The 19,355-nt window shown below is 50.5% G+C and overlaps 1 protein-coding gene across 6 annotated transcripts in view; it reads left to right on the forward strand.

Annotated features, from left to right (window-relative positions):
• HPSE2 (heparanase 2 (inactive)) overlaps positions 1-19,355 on the forward strand; it is a 277,720-nt gene that overhangs the window by 171,175 nt on the left and 87,190 nt on the right. For all 6 annotated transcript variants that reach the window (XM_030570710.1, XM_030570711.1, XM_030570717.1 and 3 more), the window contains one exon: positions 2,438-2,609. In XM_030570710.1, the coding sequence (XP_030426570.1) occupies positions 2,438-2,609 (172 nt within the window). The remainder of the gene's footprint in view (positions 1-2,437; positions 2,610-19,355) is intronic.

Raw genomic sequence — 19,355 nt, forward strand, 5'->3', positions numbered from 1 at the left:
CAGCTACAGGAGGCACTGCAAAGGAAGGAGTGTGGCAGTGGGGAGGGGGCTCTGGAGGTCCCCCGTTAGCAGGGGGGCTGGAACAATGTGGACAGTAGGGGGTCTGTGAGCCATTGAACCAAACTGGAAATCCCTGTACAATGGAAACCACTTCAAGCCAGGGGGTGCTGCAGTACCCCCAGCACCCCTAGTCCCAGCACCTCTGCCCGTTAGCCCTCAGCTGGCCCCAGGATTGCCGGGGGTGGAAGGGGGTAGTAAGGCCTCCTCTCCACCTTCTCCCAGTTTAGGAAAACCTGCAGATTGAACCCCAGGCTGGTGAAGGTCAGTGAAGGGAGCTCACAACACCCATTCATTCCTGTATCCTTCCTGCCTCTCTGGCCTACTCTACATTTAAAACTTACACTAATCTAGCTGCGTCAGTTAGGGGATGTCTGGCTGGTGAGTCTTGCCCACATGCTCAGGGTTTAGCTGGTCGCCATATTTGGGGTCGGGAAAGAATTTTCCTCCAGGGCAGATTGGCAGAGGCCCTGGAGGGTTTTCACCTTCCTCTGCAGCGTAGGGCACAGGTCACTTGCTGGAGGATTCTCTGCACCTTGAGGTCTTTAAACCATGATTTGAGGATTTCTATGGCTCAGACACAGGTTTGATACAGGAGTGGGTGGGTGAGATTCTATGGCCTGCGTTGTGCAGGAGGTCAGAGTAGAGGATCGTAATGGTGCCTTCTGACCCTAAAGTCTATGATTCTATGACAGCTGTTCTGACAGAACCCCTGGTGTAGAAGCAGCTGTGCCGATACAAGAGTGCTTCTGTTGACACAGTCTCCATCCACACTTAAAGCAGACTACAGGAGCTCCTCACATGACATGGTCCCAGTGAACGTTTTGTTCTGAGGTCCCTAATCTACTGGAGAACATACTCCTTTAAAGTCCTGCAGTGTTCCCTTATAAAGTCGTTGGGCTCCTCCCATTCTGCCTGTCCAGCACTCCTGCTGGGGAGTGGGGTCAGGGTGTGAGGGCTTGCCTGCTCCCTAGCTGGAATGCCAGATGGGCGGAGTGGGGCAAGCCCCCCACGCCCCCATCCCGCTACGCCCCTGCCTCAACCAAGCGTCTCAATCATCAGTGATAAGTACAGCATTCAATTGTTTCTTCACGATTATTGAAAACGTATATTGTATATGTATAGGATGTCTTTTGTCTGTTGAAAAAAAATTCCCTAGAGTCTAACCCCCCACAGCCTCCATTTACATTAATTCTTATGGGAGAATTGAATTCGCGTAACATCATTTCGCTTAAAGCTGCATTTTTCAAGAACGTAACTAGGATATTAAGTGAGGCGTTACTGTACTGTACCCCTTTAGGAGGCTGATTTGTTTTGTGTACCCCCAAGTTTCACCTCACTTAAAAACGACTTGTTTCCAAAATCAGACACAAAAATACAGATGTGACCCAGCACACTAGTACTGCACAGTGGCTGACTGTCTCCTTTTTACCACAATCTTCCAATAAATCCACTGGAATATAAATACTGTACCTGCCTTTCAGTGTCTAGTATGTGGAGCAGTATGAAGAAGTCATGGGCTATATGAAACTTTAGTGTGTACTGCCCCCGTAGTGCTTTTTATGTAGCCTGCTGTAAAACTAGGCAAATCTCTAGCTGAGTCGATGTACCCCCAGGAAGACCTCTGTGTACCCCAGGGGTATGCGCACCCCTGGCTGAGAACCACTGACTTAAACCATTTCAGCGTAGCCACTCACTAGTGTGAGGGGAGGGGTCCCATTGCTGGAGTGAATCCGCCTTGCTGAGGGCCGGTGGCGAGGGCGATGTTGCCCTCATGCTGTCTGTATGGTGGTTAGGTCAGCTTTGCTGCACTGCTCAAGAGAGTGGCTTTTTCACACTCCTGCTGGGTCGACCTCATATTAAGTGTAGCCTTGAGTATAACTAATGTCGTTCGGGCAGTGGTGTTCCTCCAGCACAGAAAATCTCCTTCTGCCAGCGTACGCTGTGGGCGGGTCTGCACTGAAAAGTGGTGTCAGCGGAGCTTCTCTCGGGGCTGTGAAAAAACCCACCCCACCCCACCCCCCGAGAGATGTTGTTAAGCCAAGCTAAGCCCTAGTGTAGACTGCGCTAGGTCAACAGAATTCTGTCTCTCAGGGAGGTGGGTTACCTGTGTGGACTGGAGCCCCTGCCTGGTACTGTGGGAAGTGTCTGCACTGAAGCAGTGCAGAGCTGTGGCTATAGCACTGGGGTGTTTTCAGTAGAGCCCTCGCCTGTGTCTACACTAGTGGGCTCTGCCAGCGTAGGTGCTGCAGCATAGACAGAGCCTCTGTGCATAGCCAGCCAGGAGGTCCCCTGCTGTGGCTCTTTCCTGGGTGGGGTGGTGAGCTGCATGTCCTTCTCCAGAAGGGCTGAGCCGGCTTTTTGATGCTTATTTTCCCAGAGCCCAACAACTATCGGACATTGACTGGCCGCACCATGAATGGCAGTCAGCTGGGGAAGGACTATATCCAGCTGAAGAGTCTGCTGCAGCTTATCCGCACCTACGCCAGAACCAGCCTCTCTGGGCCCAGCATTGGGCGGCCCAGAAAGAACGTCATCGCTCTCCTGGAGGGGTAAGTGATGTGGGTCAGATCCGGGGTCCTCAAATCCCCCCTCACCAAGGCTGATGGAGGCCAAACAAGTTCAACTCCCGCCCCTGCAGACACAGTGAGTCTCTGGCTGGGCAAACTCGGTGCACTGCTGTTTGTCACAACTGCCACCCCGGGTAATGGCGCGAAGGAGGCCAAGGGTCCCCGCGTGGGAGAGAACATCTGCAGTGGGGCCATGGTGGCCAGAACCCACTGGGAGCAGAACTGGGCAAGTACAGACACACGCATTCTTAACTCTGAGTGTTTGCTGTGACACTGTCAGCCACACATTGTCTGTCTAGGGTCTGAACTCCTCAGCCAGGGATATGTTTAAATAGCATCAAGAACCAGGGGCCCTGATCCTGACTGGAACCTTCTCACACAAGTGCTAGACAGATGATGATAATGGTGGTAATACTCAGAGGAGGAGCAGTAAGCAGGGAGTGGGCCTTGTCTCGGCCTGTCAGGAGAAGCATGTTTCAGAGAGATGCTGCTTCTCTGCTCTCTTTGGAGTATCCTGCCTCCCTTATCCTGCCATTCGGATCAGTGCAGAGAGGAGGGGCCTGGCACAGGGCTGTCAGTGTGCTGCAGACTTTGCCTTGTGCTGAGAGGGGAAGTGTACAGAGCTGGGGACCATGCTCCACAGCCATTGTCAGCGTTATTGCTAATAATTGTTTGCTTTGACTATGACCTTGAGCCACTGAAATGATTTCCGTGAGCTACAGAGAAGGGCCAAATCCCTACTTTCCATGTCTGAAGCATGGGCCGGGGTTGGGCAAGGTCCCTCCCCTCGGTTTGGGAGAAGAAGCTCCTCTGGCAGGCTGGCTGTGCCGTTGAAAGGCACCACACAGCCAAGTCCTGCCAGCACCTCTCAGAATCAGAGAACACCGTGATTCCTGGATGGCTTTAACCATCCTCTGCATTTCAGCTTTGCACTCCCGGGAGCTGCCGAGGGGTGTCCAGGAGTCAGGGGAGGTGCTGGAGGGCATGTGTGCTGTGGTCTCACATCTGCGTATGTGTGAGGAAGTGGGCAGTGAGGTTCTGCCAGGGCTAAAAGTGAGGGAGGCCAGAGAGAAGGGAGCAGCAATAGTACAAGGGGATAGCAGAAGAGGAGGCAAGACGGTGATAGACAGGAACAGCTGAAGAGACACAGCACAGTCACAGAAACATGGGAGATGCAGGAGTCTCCTGGGAAAAGGAATTTGCATTGTCCTAAACAGGACCATTGCTCAGTGGCAGCAGTTCCCTGAAGGACCGTGAGCGAAAGCTGCAGTATGGGGGCTGGGGACCATCCCGATATTTGGGTGGTTGTCCCCCGTCCTGACCGATCAGTTGGGTTTTTTTGCACACCAGCAGACTCCTCCCCACCCCCCCATGTGTCCTGATATTTTCTTCATCTCATCTGTCACCCTAGGGCAAGGGGAGGTGGCTAGTGGATTCCGCTGGGAGCGGAGTTAGGTCCAGTCTTTGTTAACGGCTGCATGAACAATCTGGCACAGACAATAAACAGTGCACGCATATGCTCCCTGCTGCACCAAGGAGAGAGCTCTGACCAGACCCTCAGCTCTGTTCTGGCAGCACAAAGGAGGCAGAGAGCTGCCTTAAGCAGCCCCTTGAGATTCCACTGCCTCCATGTGTCTCCGCCACCCCCAGTCCAAGGTTCTGACATAGCAGCTGGAGCCATGGACAGCCAGTGCCATTTACAGAGCTGTCACTGAGGGGCCCCATGTCAGCACTGGAGCTGGGGGTGAGGCCAGGCTGGAGCAGCATCCCCGTACCAGCTGGACATGAGTACACTGCTCATGCCACTGTGGCTAGAGGCACTGGCCACCCTGAGTGCGTCCCTATGGCCTCCGACCGATACACGCTGGGAACAGCTACTCCCGCGCCTTGGCACACTAGCTAGATTAGAGTTAACAGGAGTGTGTCTTGAGCTGAGACTCACCCTCCCAACTCCAAGTGTAGACATACCCTAATAAAGAAAGGCTCTGTCTCTGGCACCGAGGGCCCCCCATGATTACTGAGCAGGGCACCCCCCTAGTGTGGCCCTGGGATGAGTGAGCCCAGAGATGGCTAATGGGTCCTGGCCGTTCTGGAGGGGGATTGGTGATGGGCAGATTGCTGCTGCTCCCGGATTTGTCTTGGAGCTGAAGTGAACCCTTCATTGGTGACTCTGCTGGAAGGGGAGGGATGCAGAATTTGGGTGACAGTCACACCTGCCTCACACTCGGGCTAGGCTGTTCTCACAATGCTGGGGCATGGTCAGGCTGGAGGAAACCAGCAGCCCCTGGTTCATGGAGAGCTTTGTGATTCTGATTATCGGCTGTAACTTCTCAGTGCCAAAGCCTTAACAAGGAATTTTTGCACCCGAGGCAAGGGCTGGCTCCAGGTTCTTCGGCAGCTCGTCATTGGCCAGTCCCTGAGTCCCTGTTGGAGGGAAGGACCTGCCGCCGAATTGCCACCGCCGCTTCATTCATTCTTCAGTGGCAGGTCCCTGAGTCCCTCACAGAGGGAAGGATCTGCCCCCGAATTGCTGCCGAAGAATGAATGCAGCGGTGGCAGCAATTCGGCAGCAGGTCCTTCCCTCTGACAGGGACTCAGGGATCCGCCGCCGAATTGCTGCCGAAGAATGAATGCAGCGGCGGCAGCAATTCGGCAGCAGGTCCTTCCCTCTGACAGGGACTCAGCGACCCGCCGCCGAATTGCCGCCGAAGAATGAATGCAGCGGCGGCAGCAATTCGGCAGCAGGTCCTTCCCTCCGACAGGGACTCAGGGACCCGCCGCCGAATTGCTGCCGAAGAATGAATGCAGAAGAATGAAGAAGCAGCAGCAGTGGAGCTGCCGCCGAAGCGCCGTTGATCGCAGTAAAGCTGCACCCCTCCACTTTGCGCACCCGAGGCAAGTGCCTTGCTCGCCTCGCCCTTGTTACGGCGCTGCTGAGTGCTGACAATGCTCATGGTGCTGGACAAGGTGCCGCGCCAAAGGCATTCTTTGCCCAGCGAAGAGCCCAAGCTGACACACAGACTGAGGCTCTGTACAGCTCCAAGCTAGCTGTTTATTCCTCACAGCCCCGGGAGGATCATTGCCCATGTTAAGGGTGAGAGGTGAAATGCCTGGCCAGTGTCATGGGGAGTGTCGGTGTTAACTGCCAAGTGACCCTGGTGCTCACATGAGGAGACAAGATGTCATAACATTTTTTCCCAGATCTGGACCTTAGCGTCCAAAATGTGGGTGTTAGCATGAAAACCTCCAAGCTTAGTTACCAGCTTGGACCTGATAACGCTACCACCAGCCAGGGATTTATACAGTGCCTAGCTCACTGTGGTCTCCCTAAAACCTTCCCTGGGGGACCCCCAGACTCAGATGCCTTGAGTCTTACAACAAAGGGAAATAACTCCCTCCCCTTGTTTCCTGGTTACTTCCTCCCAGGCTCCCCTCCCTGGACGACCCTAGGAGATTCCCTGCTTCCAGTCCTGGAAGCACAAGTACCGAGAGAGCTAATCTCTCTTCCCCACTCACCCAGAGGGTATGCAAAGTCAGGCTTAGTAAATCTAACACAAAGAGATTTTCCCCCTGACTTCTTCCTCCCACCAATTCCCTGGTGAGCTGCAGACTCAATTCCCTGGAGTCCCCACTAAAGAAAAACTCCAACAGGTCTTAAAAAGAAAGCTTTATAAAAAGAAAGAAAAATACATAAAAATGGTCTCTCTGTATTAAGGTGACAAATACAGGATCAATTGCTTAAGAAAAAAAAGTGAATAAACAGCCTTATCCAAAAAGAATACAATTCAAAACACTCCAGCAACTACACACATGTAAATACAAAAAAAAACCCAATATAAACCTATTGTCTTATTATCTTTGTACTTACAACTTGGAAACAGAAGATTAGAAAGGCAGGAGATAGAAAAATCACTCTCAGAGCCGAGAGGGCACAGACACAAGACAAAGAACAAAGAACTCACACCCAAAACTTCCCTCCACCCAGATTTGAAAAAGTCTTGTTTCCTGATTGGTCCTCTGGTCAGATGTTTCAGGTTACTCCTTTCCAGGTGAAAGAGACATTAACCCTTAGCTATATGTTTATGACACAAGAACTGACACTTTGATTGAAGATGACGAAGACCAGACTGCAGGGAGATGAGGCCTTGCTTCTTTAGCTTAATGGCTGTTGCCTGCTGGGCAGGAGACTAGCAATGGAGACTTGGGAGTGCACAGGTGCAAGAGGGAATTTCCGCAGGCACAACAAACAGTCCAGTTTGATGAGGTGTTAATTAGCCCATTCATGAAGCCTGAGCTGTTGGACTACAGACATGTTAGCTACCTACTGTGTTCACAGGACTAGGAATCCCAGAACTGCAGAGTTCTTTGCTTGGGAAAAGGTTGTGGGATTGTAAGGAATTCATGGAGCTTTTAATAGCAGCTCAGGCACTGGCACATGAGTAATGCGGGGCCCATGCACACTTCAGTGCTGGGAAAGAAGCAGGCAATAGAGCTGCATTGTCGGTGCTGCACAAAGGCATCCATGGACTCTGGAATTCCCAAGTGCTCTGGCAGCCACTTGAAGAATCAGTGTCATAGGCCTCACTAAGCTGGCAGGAGTGCGGACTCTTCTGAGTCCCTCTGGGTCATTAATAATAAAGCACTCGTACCTCTGCTGCAGCCAAACATATTTCTGTGCTCTGGCTCCTGCGCCCCACAGCCTGATGTCACGTGGGCCTCTGACTGTGCCTGGCGTCTGCCTGAAGCACGGCACACTAGCAAGGTCAAAGCAGCCAACGAACACTAGTGTCAAGGTCGGGACATCCATCAGTTCATGGAACTGGGAAGCCCCCCGCCCTCCACATGTGGCAGCCATGATGTGGAAGAGCTAGCCCTGCTTCCCACTACCGTCTCCCTGGAGCTCTGCTCTGCTCTGCTGTAGTCTGCATAGGCGTAGTCCAGCCTCAGCCCGCTTTCACGTAATGTATGAAGAGATGTGGTAACATCGGTCTTGTGTGGCTTGTTCTCAGGGCCGGGCCGGTGCAAGGATGTTTCACGCCCTAGGCGAAACTTCCACCTTGCACCTGAGGTGCCCCCCCCATGGCAGCTCCCCCCTCCGCCCTGAGGCCCCCCCGCAGCAGCTCCCCACCCCCACCCTCTGCCTTGAGGCACCCTCCCCGCCCCAGCTCACCCCTGCTCTGCGCGCAGAAGCATGAGCACCCTGAGCACGTCGCTGCTGCTTCATTTCTCCCACCTCCCAGGCTTGCGGCACCTAAGCTGATTGGCGCGGCAAGCCTGGGAGGCGGGAGAAGTGAAACAGCTCACCCCTGCCCCGCCTCTTCCCCGAGTACGCTGTGGCTGCTTAACTAAATGCCAGAGGCGACCAGGGTGGCCGAAGATGCGGCCGCCGCGGTCACTGCCAAAGAAAATGCCCCCCCCCCCCAATCCCAGCACCCTAGGCGACTGCCTAGGTCGCCTAAATGGTTGCACCGGCCCTGCTTGTTCTTTTGTTCATCCTCTCCCGGCTGGGAAAGTTGTGTGCACAGGGGAGTGTTTGCTTTGGCAGGTTTGCGAGGGAAGTTTTTGTTTTTGTTTTAAATGTCCATGCTGCTCTGTGCATGTTAGAGAAGACAGGTTGGAGCAGTGCCCCTGGCACTTGGAGCAGAAGGTGGGGAAATCTGAGAGGGCCCTTAGCTCTGGTGGGACGGGCCCCGGAGAAAGCTCTGTCTCCTACGCAGCCAGGCTTTGCCCTTATGGGGGACCATTCCATGGTGCTCAAGGGGTAAAGTTGTTTACCACAGTCTTGAAACACTTTTAGATGGGCTGGGCCAGGCCATTGAACATCCTGAAGATAAGGACAGAGGTCTTTAATTTCACTTCGAATGTATCGTAGCCGGTGGAGAGAGCAGAGAGGCCAGGGTGATGTGCTTGCAATAGCCCGTGTTGTTGAAGAGATGGGCTGTGGGGTTCTGTGGTAACTGGAGTTTTTCCTAAGTGTACTGTATGGAAATTGTAGAATTATCAACAATAATGCAGAAAAACAAGAAGTGTTCAATAAATATTTCTGTTCTGTGTCTGGATGTCCTGGGTAATTAAAGCCCTGTCAGTCTGACATTACTCTGGACAAGATAATTGAGTAGCTGATACAGGACTTAATTAATAAAGAATTAAAGAAAATATAATTAACGTCAATCAACACGTGTTTATAGAAAATAGATCCTGTCAAACTAAATTGCTTTCTTTTTTTGATGAGATTACAAGTTTGGTTAATAAAGGTAATAGTGATGACATAATGTACAGATTCGTCCTGCGTAACTAGGATCTGGCCTTTTCTCTCCACCCATGCAGCTAAAAGTCTCATCACCACGGGGAATCATTTTCAAGCACGTGTTTCCTTTCATTGGGGTCCTGCAGGAATTGGTTCTTGGCCCTATGCTATTTAGCATGTTTATCAGTGATGTGGAAGGAAACATAAAATTATCACTGATACAGCTTGCAGATAACCCAAAAACTGGAGGAAAGGTAATTAATGAAGAGCACAGGTCACTGACTGAGAATGATCTGGATCACTTGGTAAACTGGGTGCAAGCAAACAATATGCGTTTCAATATGGCTACATGTAAATGTGTGCATCTAGGAGCAAAGAATGTCGACCACACTTACAGAATAGGGGACTCTGTCCTGGGAAACTGTGACTCTGCAAAAGATTTGGGGGTCATGGTGGTAATCAGCTAAACACGAGCTCCCAGTGCAACCCTGCATGTGGCACCAGTGTGACCGATGCTGGAATCCTGTGTCCAGCTCTGGTGCCCACAATTCAAGAAGGATGTCAACACATTTGAGATGGTTCAGAAAAGAGCCACAACAATGATTAAAGGATTAGAAAACCTGCCTGATAGTGACAGACTCAAAGAGCTCAATCTATGTTAAGGGGTGTCTTGATTACAGACTAGAATTGCCTACACAGAGAATAAATATTTAACGGACTCCAGTCCAGCAGAGAAAGGTGTAGCATGATCTTATGACTGGAAGTTGAAGCTAGAAACATTGAGACTGGAAATAAGATGCACGTTTTAAATAGTGAGAATAATTAACCATTGGAACAATTTACTGAGGGTTGTGGGGGAATCTCCATCACTGGCCATTTTTCAAACAAGATGGGATGTTTTTCTAAAAGATCAGCTCTAGGAATTATTTGGGGCAACTCTCTGGCCTGCGCTGTACAAGAGGTCAGACTAGATGATCACAATCGTCCTTTCTGCCCATGGAACGTATGACTCTGAGTGCTGAAGGCTTCGTGCCCAGGGATTTGCATTGCTGTATTCCAGCCACGAGATAACGAATAACTGAGGCCAGGTTGTGGTCTGCCAGGATGGGACAGTCTCCTAGCTGCGCAGAGATGGTGGCGAGTACTCCTCATCTGCTCAGCGTCAGATGCCAGAGAACTCTGAAGCTACAAGCTGAGCTGACCAATTGTGGCTGCGACCCTTCAGCCACAGCAGACTGCATGCTGACTGCAAACTCCCCACTGCATTGATTGGCGGGCAGGTGCGGAGAATAAGGGAATGCCTCTAAGTCTGGGCTGGCAGGAAATCCCTCCAGCCAGCTCCTCTCTCACTGGAGGCGGGTGGCACCCCACAGAGGGTGCTGTGCCCTGTTTACGTGGGGACAGATGACTGGCTCTGGACCAGTTGCCCGGCTGGAAGGACAGCTTGTGGCTGGGCTGAGGGGATCTGCCTGTGGTGCTACAGGGGGAACAGGCTCAAACACAGGCCTGAGCCACGGGCCAGGGGATCTACCCCATAGCAGTCCAGGAGCACGGTGCCAGCCAGCCTAGCAGAGAGATTCAGCTCTGGTGCAGGAGGCCTGGGCTAGCATGCTAACAGTGGCCAGACTGGGTCAGGCCAAAGGTCCGTCTTGCCCAGTGTCCTGTCCACCGACAGTGGCCAATGCCAGGGCCCCAGAGGGAATGAACCGAACAGGGCTGTTATCGAGTGATCCATCCCCTGTCGCCCATTCCCAGCTTCTGGAAAACAGGCTAGGGACACCATCCCTGCCCAGCCTGGCTAATAGCCATTGATGGACCTAACCTGCATGAACTGATCTAGTTCTTTTTTTGAACCCTGTTATAGTCTTGGCCTTCACAGCATCCTCTGGCAAGGAGTTCCACAGGTTGTCTGAGCATTTGGGTGAAGAAATCCTTCCTTTTGTTTGTTTTAAACCTGCTGCCCATTAATTTTATTTGGTGACCCCTAGTTCTTGTGTTATGAGAAGGAATAAATAACACTTCCTTATCTACTTCTCCACACCAGTCATGATTTTATAGACCTCTATAAAAACCCTTCTTAGTCGTCTCTTTTCCAACCTGAAAAGTCCCAGTCTTATTAATCTCTCATCATACAGAAGCCATTCCATACCCCTAATAGTTTTTGTTGCCCTTTTCTGAACCTTTTCCAATTCCAATATATCTTTTTTGAGATAGGACCACCACATCTGCACACAGTATTCAAGATGTGGGTGTACCATGGATTTATATAGAGGCAATATGATATTTTCTGTCTTATAATCTATTCCTTTCTACAAGAATTTATTGTAAATTTTGTGTTTTGCCATATGACTTTTCCAACAGATGTTTTGGTAGTTTGAGTCCCCCATTGCTACCAAGTCTTGTGTTTTGGACATTTCTGTTGTTTGTCCTAGTGCATCATCCACTTCTTCTTCCTGATTTGCTGGTCTATAGCAGACCCCTACCATGACATCATCCCTATTCTTTACCCCTTTTAATTTTACCCAGAGACTCTCAACTGGCCTGTCTCTCCCCTCTGGCCAGCTCTCAGAACAAGTGTGTGTATTCTTGACATATAATGCAACGCCTCTTCCCTTTTTCCCCTTTCTGAACAAGTTATGCTTCTCTATAGCAATATTCCAGTCAGCAAATTTATCCTAGTAAGTCTCTGTGGTACCAGTTAAGTCATAATTTACCCTATGTACTAATAGTTCTTCGAGTGCTTGCTTATGTCCATTCCATGTTAGATGTGTGTGCTCACCACATGCGCTGATGCCAGAAGTTTTTCCCTCCGTGGTATCCGTAGAGAACCAGCTCTGGCGCCCTGTGGAGTCCCATATGCACTTGTATAAGAGGTGCCTCCGGCTCCCTCCTCGCTCAGTTCCTTCTCGCCAGCAGTGAGGGTGCTGGAAGATCCCTACTCAGTGTCCTTCCCAGCATTCACTGTGCAAATAGTTCCTTCTTTTGTTCTCCTAACACTTAGCTAGTAGTACTGTAGATAAGTTAGATGGTCCCCCAAGGGGCTTAGCTCAGGGATGGGGCATGCCCCAGTCCCCGGCTTCAAGTCTTGCAAAAAGCCTGGGCCCATCAGCGACCCTCCTCAAAGCTGCCTGAAGTGTTTGGGGAAACCCAGTGTCGCATCTGCCAGGGCTTCAAGCCTAGAACTGCAAAGGAGCCGGACGTCAGACTCGGGGCGCTCCTCATGGAGTCGGCCCTTGGGCCGGTCTCTGAGCTGCCGAGATCAGACTCTGCACCGAGCACGGCAGCACTGGCCTTCCAACGCCGCTCCCAGGCCCCAGTCCCTACTAAGAAGCAGAGGAAGAACACCGGGAGAGGATGGTCCGCAACATCCTGTACTGAAAAGGGACAGTCTGGAGAGCAGCATAGGCCCATGCGGGGCAGCACCTCTCCAGAGCCCAGCCGGGCCAGGCATCGCGACCGCCTATGCGGGGCACTTCGGCTGCCTCACAGCTGATACAGAGTGGAAAGAAGCAGCACAGCTGTACCAGTTCTGATGGGACTTTTGGGAAGAAATCGACGATGAACTGGCCTGCATAGAGGCACCAGTGGACCTAGATGCTTTTGTGGATCTTACCATCCACATAGATAATAGACTGTGAGAACAAAGGGAGGAGACAGGGGGCTGCCTACAGCCTCCCTTACCACATACCATGACCCCAGCTTCTGTATCACCTGCCGAACCCACACATGCCACTCTGGTTCACCAGCAACTCACACCTGAAGAAAGGGAACCAGGTCACCAGCACCCCGTGTGCTTCTACTGTGGTGAAACTGGCCTTGCCATCTCAGCCTGCCCAGTGCGAACACTGAAGAGTTTGGGGGAACCAGCCTGGACCTTGAGAGAAGAGACGTTCCCCATACCCTCATCCTCACTGGCCTGCATCCTGAGCCCCATCCACAGGCTCCTCATTTGCTGGTGTGTATCCCATTGTGCATCACAGGGACCCCTTACAGATTCCTCTCCAACAGTCCCTATTCTATTCAGGAGGAGCGGACAATTCCATGGATGCAGCTACAGTTCAGACCCTCCCAGGAACTAAACTATCAGTTCCTTGGCCCATACCGCATTTGGTGACAAATTAAACTGGTCACCTTCAAGCTTCAGCTGCCTCGATCCCTTAGAGACACCCTATGGTTCCCTCTCACTTCTGAAGCCACACACTGAGAACACATTTCCCCATAAAGCCCCCACCACCACTGGTACAGGTACAGGGTCAAGAGGACTATATTGGATGTGAAGTCCTTGACACAGATCAAACAGGCAAATTATGGCCCAGAGGAATGCACTTGGGAGCCAGAGGGAAATGTTCATGCTCCTGCCTGGTTTCGACCTTCCACAGAACCAACCCTCTGCAACCTGGACCTACATTGCCCAGGGGGCACCCCTAGGGGAAGGGAGTAATGTTATGACACCAGGGTCTCGAACCTGGGTCTGCAGGGTTTATAGGAGCAACCAACCCTCCATCTGGCAGTCTGCTGATTCTTGCTTCCCTGGGACCCATGAAGCCTAGCCCCAATTTGAGGCTCTGCCCCTGCCGTCCTATTGGTGGTGTCACAGAGCAGCTGATTGGCCTGCTGGCCCTACATAAGCCGGGAACGGGAGCAGGAACAGGAAGATGTCTGAACAACTGGGCTCCACCCTGTTCTGGACTGTGTGCCTTGTGCTTCCTACTCCCCTGGCTTCATTTCCTGGCATTCTGACCCAGTGTGACCCCTGGCATTTGATTTGCAATTCTGACCTCCTGGTATCATGACCCAGATCACTCCTGTCTTGTCCTGCTCTGACTACTGGGTCTGGCTGCCCATGACCTGGCTGTGACATAAAGCTTGCAAACAATGCAAAAATTGGGGAAGTAGTAAGTAGTGAAGAGGACAGGTCCCTGATTTAGAGTGAGTTGGGTGCAAGCACACAATAGGCATTGTAATATGGCTAAATGTAAATGTATGCATCCAGGAGTAAAGAATGTAGGCCAGTGGTTCTCAACCTATTTACCACGGGGGGCTACATGTGCAGCTATCTCTGCATTATATGGGCCACATCCACGGAATATATATACTATCTGTATGACCCTGAGGCTGTCACATGGGGTCATACAGATAGATAGATTTTGGGGTCATAGCGGATAATCAACTGAACGTGAGCTCCCAGTGTGATGCTGCGGCCAAAAGAGCTAATGCCACCCTGGGCTGCATGAACAGGGGAATCTCCAGTAGAGCAGAGAGGTTATTTTACCTTGGAATGTGGCACTGGTGCGGCCAGTGCTGGAATCCTGTGCCCAGTTCTGGTGCTCACAGCTCAAGAAGGATGTTGATAAATTGGAGAGGGGTCAAAGAAGAGCCACGAAAATGATTAAAGGATTAGAAAACCTGCCTGATAGTGATAAACTCAAACAGCTCCATCTGTATAGCTTAAAAAAGCAGCGCTTACGGGTTTACTTGATTACAGACTAGAAGTACCTACCAGGAAACAAACCTTTAATAGTGGGCTCTTCAGTTTAGCAGAGACAGGTGTGACATGATCTAGTGGCTGGAAATTGAAGCTAGACAAATTCAGACTAGAAATAAGATGTAATTGTTAACAGTGAGTGTAATTAACCCTTGGAACAATTTGCCAAGGGTCACGGTGGAGTCTTCATCACTGACGATTTGTAAATCCAAGATTGGATTTTTTTTAAAGCTCTGCTCTAGTAATTATTTTGGAGGAAGTTCTCTGGCCTGTGCAATGCTCGATGTCAGGCCAGATGATCACAATGGTCACTTCTGGCCTTGGAATCTGAGTCTATGGACTCCTCTGCAAAGCCTCTTTGCTTGGGTGACACTATCTTCCCTTGACTCACAAACCAGTGCCCTTCCCCCTGCTCCTGACCAGTCCGTTGAGTACCCGCCACCCCCCATTCACAGGCATCCCATCACCTTTTAAATATTTGTAGTCCTTTGATCTGATAACTCCCAGCTTTGGCAAAACAAGGATTGCAGTTTGTTGGAGACAGTAGGTAGGACCCTCAAAGTGAAGCGTTTTCCTCATTGCCTTTCAAGTTTGTGCCTGGTGCCACGGAGTCCCCGGGCGATGCTCTGGAACTGCTCCCCACAAAGCCAGGCAGGACTCTGGGGAGCCTCCTCTCTGTGAGCAGACTGTCTCCAGGGCAAGAAGCTTCCACAGCTTCCACCTTCCTGGGTCTGACCTCGGAGCATTCAGCATCCTCTGCCCCTCCGTGCGCTTTCCACAGCGAGTCACCCAAGCGGGGTCCTGGGGAAGCCACAGGGTCCTGCACCCCCACTTTGCAGTCAGGCCTGACTCTCAGCCAGCCAGTAACACAGAAGGTTTATTAGATGACAGGAATATGGTTTAAAACAGAGCTTGTAGGTGCAGAAAAAGGACCCTAAGTCAGGTCCACCTTGGGGCAGGGAGGCCAGAGCCCCATCTGGGCCTCCCTCCATTTCCCCAGCCAGCTCCAAACTGAAACTCTCCAGTCCCTCCTCTGCCTTTGTTTCTTTCCCAGGCCAGGAGGCCACCTGATCTCTTTGTTCTCCAACACCTTCAGTTGGCACCCTGCAGGGGAGGGGCCCAGGCCATCAGTTGCCAGAAGGCAGGGCATCGGCCATTCTCTGTGAAGACAGCATCAAATTGGCCCTCTAGGGCTCTGCAACAATCACACACCATGATTCCACCACCTAGGGACTTAAGAAATGCATAGGGGAAACTGAGGCACCCACACACTATTCAGAGAAAATATTAAGAACATTCCCACTTCGTCACACCTGGATTTCTTATTGGGAGAGTCAGTGTTGCCTTACAGAGTCCCCGTTGAATCGAAGCATTAAGGGCATATGATAAACGTACCACTTCCCCCAGTATACGTTATACAGTCTGTCTCAATAACTCAGTTACAGATCAGCAGTCTTAGATTATTACATAGCAGCTCCATGACGTCACACCTGCTGGTCATAATACAGGTTCACTAATATATAAATATCAACATGTGCTTCTCAAAATGGATTTAGCTACTAGTCTCTGAACTTCCTTCTGTTCTGTAGAATTAGGTTTTTACTGATATCCCCAGTCTTTCAGCAGCATTTGTGTGATGGAAGAGTGACATCCTAGGGCTGGTTAGATTATCTGCATCTGCATGTATCCTCTGGCTGGTCCAGTGCTCAAGTACCAAACTCTTCCTGCTTGGAGGGAGTAGAAATATGCTAACGGACGGACGGGGTGGCTGTTCTCTCTCTAGGAACTGTGGGAATGTGACTGTTTGTTTTTTCAGTGTAACACTGAAGCCTGGTCTGTGCTGAGAAGTTTTGCTGACTTTGCTGTCAGTTTAGAATGAGGAAAAATCAGTGCCCCTAACTGACACATCTGTATCTGTAAAAGCCCCAGGGTAGACAAGGTTATACCAGCAAAAAATTATTTTGCTGACATACTTATTTTATTCAAGGAACTGTTATATGTAATACTGGCAAAAGAACTGTTGCATTGGGTACAGCTGCATCTCCCCTACGAGGGTGTCCTGGTCTTATACCGATGAGTGCATTCTAGAGCAGTCAAGGCTACTCTAAGTCACACAGCACAGGAACCAATGGAAAAGGCCAGGGAGACGGTTATTCCTTATAATAATACGGAGCGCTACTCCTCAAGAGATGAGGCCTGATGATAGTTCTAACATACTATTAAGGCAGAAGGGTCAGCAAGAATAATCATCCTCTTGGAGTCTTTGGGGTGAAAGGTGTTATATAAAATGTCCAGTACTAAGGTAACAACAACCTACAGTTAAGGCTGCTCATTACTCCATTATAAGACCCTGGTTTTAGGTGCTTAAAATTTTGCCAAAGTTTCACCATGTGAGGTGGCTGCCTCAGGCAGAAGTTGTTTGGAAGCTGTTTTAAAATTATTCAGCCATTTGTCAAAATGAGGTTATATGAAATACATTGTATGGCTATATTAAAAAAAAATCTCACAGCCATTTAATTGGGACACTGTTACACCTCCATGCTTTGGAGCAGGGTCTTGAAATTTGGCAGGGAAGCACCTTTGCCATTCCCATGGAAAATCTGCCAGAATCTGCTGAGTTATGACTCATTCATAGAAACATAGAATCTCAGGGTTGGAAGGGACCTCAGGAGGTATCTAGTCCAACCCCCTGCTCAAAGCAGGACCAATCCCCAACTACATCATCCCAGCCAGGGCTTTGTCAAGCTGGGCCTTAAAAACCTCTAAGGAAGGAGATTCCACCACATCCCTAGGGAACCCATTCCAGTGCTTCACCACCCTCCTGGTGAAAAAGTTTTTCCTAATATCCAACCTACACCTCCCCCACTGCAACTTGAGACCATTGCGCCTTTTTCTGTCATCTGCTACCACTGAGAATAGTTTAGATCCATCCTCTTTGGAACCCCCTTTCAGGTAGTTGAAAGCAGCTATCAAATCCCCCCTCACTCTTCTCTTCTGCAGACTAAACAATCCCAGTTCTATCAGCCTCTCCTCATAAGTCATGTGCTCCAACCCCCTAATCATTTTTGTTGCCCCCCGCTGGACTCTTTCCCATTTTTCCTCATCCTTCTTCTAGTGCGCAGCCCAAAACTGGACCCAGTACTCCAGATGAGGCCTCACCACTGCCAAATAGAGGGGAATGATCATGTCCCTCGATCTGCTGGCAATGCCTCTAGTTATACAGCCCCAAATGCCGTTTGCCTTCTTGGCAACAAGGGCACACTGAAACTGAAAAACCTCAGTTCACATACGTTCAGTAGAGACTTGTTAGAGTTTGGCAGCTCAACTCTCTAAAGAGTCTGTCTAAACCAAGCCTGCTCCAGCTGAGGGCTGCAGGGGCTGAGCAGGATTTCCCCAGCAATTGAGCCTCCTGGCTGCCAAGGGACACCACTGTTCTGGGCACCAGAAATGGTGAGATCTCAGTGCCCCCTTGCTGGTGCCCAGGAATCATGGAGAGAAAGAGGAACCCTCGACTGGAATGCAGAGGGGCGAGGAGCTGTCATGTGTAGGGAGGGTGGTTAGGATCAAATGGGAGGGGCAGATGGGAGCAGGGGGCAGAAGCCAGGGGGCAGAGGTGGGAGAAGGGGTAGTATCCAGGAGAGGTACAGATAGGAGCAGAGAGGTAGGATCCTGGGGGGGCCAAAGAGTGGGACAGTGGAGGAGATGGATAAGAGCACAGGGGGAGGGCAGGAGCCAGAGGGTTAGCAGCATGGAAGAGGAAGGGAGCAGGTAGGAACAGAAGGGTATGAGGATCAGAGCTGGGGGCATGTGGCTGTCACACAGTCTGCAGTGGCTCGACACCATAAATGCCAACCTCAGGGCAGATTGACAAGGAGCAGGGCACAAACCCCAAACTGCTCATATGGTCTGTAATTAGCTGTCACCAACCCAGTGACAAGTGGGAACTCCTAAAGCACTATACCAGTCTGACCGTGGAGTCACAGACAGTCCCTTGGGTTCTCCGGCCTACTTGCCACCTAGGCAGGCTAGACTATGTGATAGATGGTCACTTTACACCAAAAATCACAACAGTATCCGGTTACTGCCAGTCCCAAGGACACGTCACTAACCCCAGGTCAGTTGTACTCAGATCTCAAACCAAAGACAATACTTGTAGCCAATCCTGTAACAAACTGAAGGTTTATCAACTAAGAAAAATACAGGAGTTCTTTACGAGCTTAAAGCAGGTAGCTCACACACAAAAGAGTTAGTCAGCTTTCAAAAGATAATAGAAACGTCTATAGTGAGCAGATTCTGTCTATCTTTTAGGGCTAACCCTGGCAAAACAGCTGGGGACTCCTGGTTTATGCTTAGAAATCCTCACCCCTCAGAGTTCAGCAGCATAGGAATAATACATTTTTAACAGGCATTTTTATTCCCTTCCCCCAGCACTTGAGCTGTGATGGGACAAGGACTTGGGCACGTACCCTCTCCAGGCAGTGGGGGAAGCAGTCAAAAAAGTCTTTTGTCCACAATGGCTTGTCTGATTTCTGTAGACCGTCTTTGGTTGGGGAAGAGGTATTTGTTCACCACAAGAGGGGTTATGTCACACTTGATACTGTTTCTCTCCGAACTGGGGGGATTTAGTCTTACCAAACATTTTTACAGTTACAGAGCAAACATGTAAACCTCATCTTGTAGTGTGGGAGACAGACATTATAAGTAGGATTAATACAGTACTTGCAGCATCCTACTAGCATTCCATAAACATATTCTTCAACTCTAATGTCTATTTTAATAATTCTAACACACAGGTGAGTCAGACTGGTTTCCAGATACGCATTTGTCAGTGTTGAGTGAGGCCTGGGGCCTTGGCATGAGCTGGCACCTGGTGTACCAGCGTCACAGCGGACATAGAAGATTAGGACACACTTAGCAACAAAGGCACCCTGCTGACTCATATCCAGCTTCTCATCCACTGTAATCCCCAGGTCCTTTTCTGCAGAACTGCTGCTTA

The sequence above is a fragment of the Gopherus evgoodei genome, chromosome 7, assembly GCF_007399415.2.
Source record: "Gopherus evgoodei ecotype Sinaloan lineage chromosome 7, rGopEvg1_v1.p, whole genome shotgun sequence".
Taxonomy (NCBI): Eukaryota; Metazoa; Chordata; order Testudines; family Testudinidae; genus Gopherus; species Gopherus evgoodei.